Source organism: Phaethon lepturus, unplaced genomic scaffold (assembly GCF_000687285.1).
Source record: "Phaethon lepturus isolate BGI_N335 unplaced genomic scaffold, ASM68728v1 scaffold11280, whole genome shotgun sequence".
NCBI lineage: Eukaryota > Metazoa > Chordata > Aves > Phaethontiformes > Phaethontidae > Phaethon > Phaethon lepturus.
Window position 1 is genome coordinate 22,969 of NW_010511204.1, and position 7,961 is coordinate 30,929.

General features: G+C 44.4%; 1 protein-coding gene across 1 annotated transcript; it reads right to left on the bottom strand.

Annotated features, from left to right (window-relative positions):
• Positions 1–239: 239 nt before the first annotated feature.
• On the bottom strand, positions 240–7,680 carry EPGN (epithelial mitogen). The gene is made up of 5 exons (XM_010283166.1): positions 7,644–7,680; positions 7,055–7,144; positions 1,539–1,659; positions 617–769; positions 240–294 (listed from the first exon to the last, which is right to left on the bottom strand). The coding sequence occupies exons 1-5, from the start codon at positions 7,678–7,680 to the stop codon at positions 240–242; spliced, it is 456 nt and encodes a 151-aa protein (XP_010281468.1).
• Between the last annotated feature and the right edge of the window lie 281 nt (positions 7,681–7,961).

Sequence of the window (7,961 nt, forward strand, 5' to 3'; positions counted from 1 at the left end):
GCCTTAGCTGTTCGGACCTGCCCATCTAGCAACCTTTACTAATAAAAGGAAGTCTTTCTTCAAAAGCACGTGGAGCCTGTCGGTTCTGCACAAGTTCCTTTTATGTACTCGCTCTGTCATTCCCTTTATTTCGTCTCATCGGCGAGGCTGGGGTACCTGCCAGACGGCGAGGGGTGGGCTTCCCAGCAGAACTTCCTCTCGTTTACCGGCAAACTGGTGAGTGTCCCAACGCCAGATCTTCACAACGCTGTCTCGCCCATGCAGACTTTGTAGGGTGATTTCAATTTCCTGCATCTAAAATGGACATCATCATGTGATTTTAATCAGACAAATCTAATACCACAGCAGTTTGAACAGACCCTAAGTCTAATGGCCTAACTCATCTGGGCAGCCCCAACGAAACCCACGTTTCAGACAATCGCACTATTTACCCGACTGGCAGAGCGGAAAGCAGAGGTATAGAGTGTCAGCTCCTTTAAGATCACACCGCAGATCAGTAACATGCAAGAACACGCTCCCAGGGCCCTCAAAACTCTGAACACTGTTTCCTCCTGCCCATTCTTCCTGAATTACAGATTCACATGAATGTTCCCAGCAAGTTACATATCTCCCGTACCTCTTTCTTACGTAGCAGTAGATGATAGCAAGTATCCCACTTGTCAGTATTCCTACACCAATTCCCACAGCAATGTAGCGTTCATAAGAATTATGTGCATATGAATTTAGTGTTAAATGTTCACACCTCTCTCCATTATAGCCTGCAAGGCACCTACAAAATAAATATACACCATGCAAAAGTGATTCAGAACGTCTTATGCTTTGTATTTCACAAACACATGTTAGTTTTCATCAGTTTTAACCAATTTAAAACAAGTCTAAATGAGGATGGGCTCAATCTGGTGCTCTGTCCGAACCTCTTCACTCCACCAAGACTACCAGTTGCCCCAGTCTATCTAGTTTAAAGCCAGCTCAAGTACTGCAGTGACAGCAGCAAACACAGTCTAAATACACCCTCATCACAGAGGGTGTGGTCAAAGAGCACTCTGCGCACCGCTGATCCTTAGCTGCTATAACGTCTCCAAAGGTCAAAGCTGCCCAGTGTAGACCCTAGAAAATTTGGAGGACACAACAGACACCACATAGGTGTGTAAGCAGTTGCAGAATAAGGGAATTGCAGTTCACATCTTAGAAGATCTTGCCCCCTCATTGTGCCCACTGTGAACATCTACTTATTCCTCTACTACTTACTTTAGCACCAGTTGTGATCTGAGATGCCGCCACGGCAGTGACCTACTAAGCTGCGATTTTCCCTCTCCCTGTCTTAGTATTACACTAGCACAGCACTACTGCCTCGTTGATGGTTCCGTGCCACCACAGCGCTCAAGCCTGTGCCAAACTTAAACAAATACTTGACTGGCACTTGAAAGTTGCGCTCTGCTGAATATTAGTCACATTACATTAGTAACGCGTAGCAGACAAAGAAACAATGCTACTGTTGTTATTTTCTAAGAAGGATACTTATAAGCAGTATTCTTTACTTGCATATGGGTTTCCTCAGTTCGCTGTGGAAAGCACAGAGCCCATTGATACAATAGCTGTGGTGTTCTTCAAGACAGGTCTGCATAAGCTTCAAGAGTTTCGGCTGCTCTGTGTAGTCTGCTGTGAAAGGGGAAACAGTTATGTTATATTTATGAAAAAAAATAATTTGAATATATTTTCACAACTCACGTTGAACAGACATTGCCTGCAGAAGACACCTATACATAGGTATACCGTGACACGTCTTGTGAGCAGATTCAAACTCGGCTAAGCAGTACAAGCTTCTAAGACATCCCAGCACAGCTTCAGAAAAAAAGCAAACTGTAAATAAATTACTTGCTCTTGAGAAGCGCGTATAAAAACTATTATTATGGGATATACATGCAGGCTAACATCAGCACTATCCAACCCGCAATCCAATCAGAAAAAACACCCCAGGAATATCAGGGGCTTAGGACACAATGAGATCACTGAATTATTCTCAGTATGCTTCCGAATATGAATTCAAATTATTCGTCATTATTCCTTTTTTTCTTCTCCCTATCACAAGACAAAGTATTGCATTTCTAACACTCCTGCCCGCCAGCTCTGCAGCTATGAGTGAGCAATGAATAGTGGAATTGCTCCCTCTACCCATTCTCCATGGTCTAACATCAGCAGAGCGTCCAGTTACGCTTGTAAGCACCCAGGACTGCCCGGATGGTCTTCCCATGCAAAAACACAGTCCACGACTACCGAGTTTCTGAACTTGCACAGAAGTATGCGCATCCAGGTCAGGAAGCACGATTCTGCTTGGCAAGCACGGAAAATGACTACCTTAGCCCCAGCTGTTTTTTGGGATCTCATATCAGTGTCACATCCCAATAGATGAGCACCTGAGCCCAGGAGCGGGGCACCCTCCTGCGTGGAAGGAGTGCAGAGGCCGGCATGAAGCCGCAGGAACAGCGGTGCGGCAAGCAAAAAGAAAGCTCACAAGTTTCACCATCAAAACAAGTACCTGTTTAAACTGGTCTCTCTACCCAGTTACAGGAATCACTGGTGGGGTGGGGTGTCCAAGCACTGTCTTACTATTTCAGGGGACTGTTTCAGTGATGGCTGAGGGCGATTTCCTAACCAAGTGTACGTAAACACCAGCTTTCAGTTATGACCACAAGCAAAAAAAAAAAAGATGCAGGAAGGTGACAAGGTTTGCTCAGTGACTAAACAAAGGTAGAACAAGCAGAAATCTTTCTTTCTGACTAAGTGCTGAATCAAGGTCTGGAGATATTACAGTGATGGAACCACTGTCATAGATGTAAGCCTCTAGCCCTACTCCAGGCAACTCGAGATGCCACGACAATTTTTCAAGAGTAACACCACCAATCCCCTGAATTTCCAATCAAATTCCAGTTTGAGCCATTTAATGGCAGGAATCCACCCCACACGCTCAACTAAGCAACTTTTTTCTTCGTCCTTTACACAGCTTCGCCACAGAGATGACAAGCCATGGTAAACAGCTGCTGTACTCTACGCCCGCACTTCGGAGCGATTCACAGCTTCAGTTGTGAATCATGTGGTTTGCACACCTAAGAGGCATGATGCTATCAATGTAACTCAGATCCAACATGACTACTTTGAAAACAGTGCCCTCTAAAACCCGACAGGGTAATGGGACTTCCAGCTTCTCAAGAGACTTAAAGAGAACAAGTAACAATTTCAGCCTGTTCGAATAAGAACATGTTGGTTTACTATACTTTCTTGGGAAAAGCTACAGAGGTTGAAAAAAAATGTCTTGCTTTATAACAAACTTCTTTGGGCTGAGAAAAAGGCACCTTTTCCATTCTTGAATGGAAAAATCACAAGTTTCTCTTCACACTGTGAAGACAGCAGACCTAAAGATAGCAACTATAAACCAAATCCACAGTTTCGGCCTAGCAATCAAGCGACGATACACAGACACCAAAGGATATGCCGAGACCAAGGCCCTATCTCTACTGCGCGCTGTGATGCAGCAGGGAAGTACCTGAACCGGCTCAGAGACCAGATTTGTGTGCAGCATCACTTAGCAGCGAGTTCTGGGCCACCACGGCTAGGTAGTCCCCATATACGGAAACCAGAGAGGCATCTCCGCTACAGAAAGCCCTGCGTAGGGCAGACCGACCCATAGCCTTGAAATGCACACTCTGCAAGGAAAGAAGACGGCCACACGCGAGCTCTCATATCAAGCTCTGGCTCTTTTCTGGCTGGCTCCGGGAACGCTGCCGACAAGCTCCGGGGACAGGCTTGCGGGCAGAGAGCACAGCCAGCACACAACCAGGCCTTGGAGGGAACAGATTTCAGGAAAAGAAGAAAAACTTCAGAAAGGACAGATTTCAGGAAGAAAAGACAAGTTTTATGACAAGAGATGGATAATACCGTTTTCTGCACAGGAGGACAGTACGATGCTCTCTGGTGGGGAAAGCACAATGGAAAACAAAGCACACGGTCACCACAGCTGCAGGGCTCAGCCGTGCCAAGGAGATCCGGAATGCAGGAGACCTGCAAAAGCCTGTTTTCTCTTAGGCCTAACAGACCTGTAGACCAGCTATCGAACCTCTGCAGGGAAGGGTTTCAGAAAATTTGCAACGACACGCTCACGCTTCCCCCGTGCGTCTCCTCGAGCACTTAAGCACCAACTGTTTTGAATCACTGTTTCAGCACAGAGCGGGGCACAACGAAACCGCTAAACATAACCACTCAACAGGACCCTTGCATGTGCGTTTTCTGTCGCCCAAAGCTCTACTCTGCTAGCGAGCCCTGAGAAGATGTCTACTGCACCGGTTTAGTATTTCGCTCACACCTCTCCCACGTGCAGAAAAAATACAAGCGAGGAAGGTACAAATTTGCACGCCAGAGGCATGAAATCCCCAGCCACTTCTACGCAAACTTCCACCAGATGGATTCTTGCAGCCAGAACATCTCTCCTCATTGACCCCACCGCTGCCGAGAGGTGGCGGCCTTCCATCTACCAACGTCTGGGAGACACCTCGCTTCGTGCAGGTACGTGAAACCTCTTCCCCCGAGTGCCATGAAAGTTAGCACTGTCATTAGAAAAAAAGGTCAGCCTAGAGCAGAAGCCTGCCTAGAAAGCATTTGAGACAAACATCTCGCTGCGCAGGTGACCAACGAACAATATGTTCCTCCCTTGTCAGGAGCAAGAGCTTTGTCCATTGTGGGCTGCAAGATCGAATCTTAAATGTATGCACAAAAATTCCAAATGCTAATTACCGTGACGTTGCAAAAGTCCAAACGACATCTGAAAGAATGATGAGTCCTGAAAACAAAAAGAATGCTTTTCTAACCCACCCCTAAGTATTATGCTAATTCATATCATATTATCCACCTAGATACTAAATAAGCTGTTGAATAAACACATCCATGTGCCCTTTCATGTCACGTGAAGGAAGAAAAGCATGCTGTGTAAGCACTTGACAGTTGCTTGCAACTGAGTCATTCCAGCAGATACACTTGGCAAGATCTAACACGAAATCAAAAGTACAGGTACTTGGAAGCCTGGGCATGCCAAAACTGACAGACCGGCAACAAAACGAGTCAGCCACTACGACCACGACAGCTCAGCCTTCAAACACGGTGCATCGGGGAGGAAGCAGCAGCTCATGGCAATGAAGGGATCTCATTTTTTTCCCCAGTGAAAGCAAGCTCTTCCCTCCTCCTAGCTGCCCATTTTGCCCATTTGGGCTCCCCTTCAGCCCAAACAGCGTCAGAAGTTCTTCATCCTTGCCTTGTCATCTCCCAGACAGGCATCTTCTCCATTACCTTTTCCAACCCGGGTGAACAACGCGCCTAATGTTTCCTGGCCCCAGCACTGGTGACAGGTAAAAGCCCATGTAAAATAAAATGAGGAAGCAGGACATGATACTGTAAATAGGAGGCAAATGGAATGAGCAGAAATGAATTGTTTTCCACAAACTGCACCTCGGTCCCCAGAGGATTTGCAATCTCACAAGAAGCTGCCAGCACCTTCAGTGATACTTCACCAGGACTTGATTTTCTTAGGATCCGGTATTACTGAGCCTTGGTTATAAACCTCACTGTGAACTCCACCTGCACAGGAATAGGGAGCTACAAGAAAACTTCAGGCAGTTTCTTTGGTGACTCTTCAAGCATTTCTTCTCAATCTTCTTTCTGGAAAAGCTTTTCACTAGCTTTGCAAAAGGTCCACCACCGAAATATACTTCTCCCTACCCGTGAAAACGAGCGCTTGTGTGTTTGTGAATTTGCTTCCACCTTTGAAGGGAACACACTCTCAGCTACAAGCGCTATCTACTTGACTTGCACAGCCACAGCTAGTATAAAGGTATTTCTACTTCATTTTACTCCTGTTTGCTGCACGTAACTCTGGAAGAATCGTGTCACAGACAAATCCGCTAAACCAGACCGCAGAGCTGCGCTGATAAGTCAAAGTCCTGCAGTCAAAAATCAACATCTTCCTGACTTCACATACATATATGTGTATACAAATATATTAATATATATTTTACATACATATATACAAACTCCACACATATAGTATATGTATGGATGAATATATATAATACTGTACCACCATGACAAATTAGACAAAAAAACCCCAACAGTTTGACTTGTTATGAGAAAAATAAAAAGGTTACGGATCTACTAAAAAAACCCACTTGTAAGACATCCAGTGATGACTTAGAATGAACAGAAGATGATTTGTATGCATGTTTATGTTCTTTTTCAAGTACAAAGACATTAATAAGTATCACAGTTTAAATCCTTTCCTCCTTTACTGACCTGCCAAAACCTCAGTTCCAGATCGCACAGTTCTCCCAAAGTAATGACATCACTAGCACCTGAAGTAACATCAAGAATGCAGCTTGCAGGATAAACACAGCGGTCTGGTCTCAGATGTTGGCAGGTAAATAGCTTGAGTTCACATTTCAGTCAGAAAAGAAAAAGAAAGAAAAGAGAGAGCTAGCACTCTGAAGAGGGCTGTGGAAGCTGTGATAGCCGAAAGCAAAACTGCAACAAAGACACTACTGAGTAACAGTAATGAGGCGTCACTTGCAGTTAGGCTTACTGCATTCTGCTTGTGTGTGTAGAGATTCACGCTGCAGACAGCTAGAAACCAAGCGCTAGTTGAAAGTAACAGAAATGGCCATCAGAAACACAGACGCCTGTGGCCATGAGCCTTAAAATGTCTTCTTCAACTTACAAATGACTTTGGGTAAATGAGCCTTTAGCTGGCCAACACTGAGCCTACCCCAGCTGAGTGGTAGCTATTACTTCAGAGAGGATTTTAAGGCTCCACGAAGAAAGCAGCTCATCTCACAAATAAAATACACACAAAATTCAACAGCATCCAAGCGACAAGAGCATTATAGCAGCTATCATCCTAATACATTTTGCTGGGGGCTTTTTGTTTTGTAGGGGTTTTTTTTGTGGGTTGTTTGTTTCGTTGGGGTTTTTTTTTAATGACAAATTAATAGAGACAAACAGAACATAGAATAAATACCTTCAGCGTTGTTTTTTGTCCAATTAGTCCATAAGTCTGTGCTGAGGGATGAAATAGTAATAGCTGACTCTTCACTCAGTGCCCCCATTGCTGTGTAATGCAAATAGATGCTTACTGCAACAGAAAAACTCAGTATATCTATTCAAGGTTCATTTCAGCCCGAACACAGGTACCCACTTAATACAATTCTGATACGATGCAGCAATAGAACAACAATCCATTTAAAACATTCCTGCCTCAAACTTCCTTTTGCCACAGCATAAAGATGACTGTGGAGAAACAAACTAGCGTTTGCAACTTTTGAAAATACATATCCATTCTGTTCTCCATTCTATCATCTTACACAATTTAGGATGCAGATACCTGCAATACACTGCAGAGTTACACCTATTTACCGGTCTAAGGAGCTTCTTCTCTAAGAGTCTAACTTACACCCTATCAGTTAAAATTTCATCCAGGTTTAAGCTGCTAAAGTAATTCTGCTACGTAAGGTCTTTGCATGCTTCCCACCCCTACTGCTTATTTCAGAAAGAGCTAACTATTGTTCAACAAAGATCTTACGACATGGAAAAGCCTCCTCCAAACCTACCTTTCAGCAAAATATAGATTAGCATTCCAAATGCCATGGCAAGCAGCTGCTTTAACTCCTTCTCAACTCTTCTTTCCAGATGGCTTGCTTGCTCTGCTTATCTGTGCTCTGTTTTCTCTTGCACTTATATGCCATGAAGCGTCATCTGCTGTTCTCGCCAATCAAAAAAAGGTGCATCTGGCAACAACCTCAACCCCCGGGGCAACCACACATTTATTTAGGAAACTGCTATTATCTAGCAATGGGATCAGGTTTTCTTTTGAAACCCTGGTTTCCTATTACCTGTGGGCATAATTGTGCATGCAAAGATACAGTTTT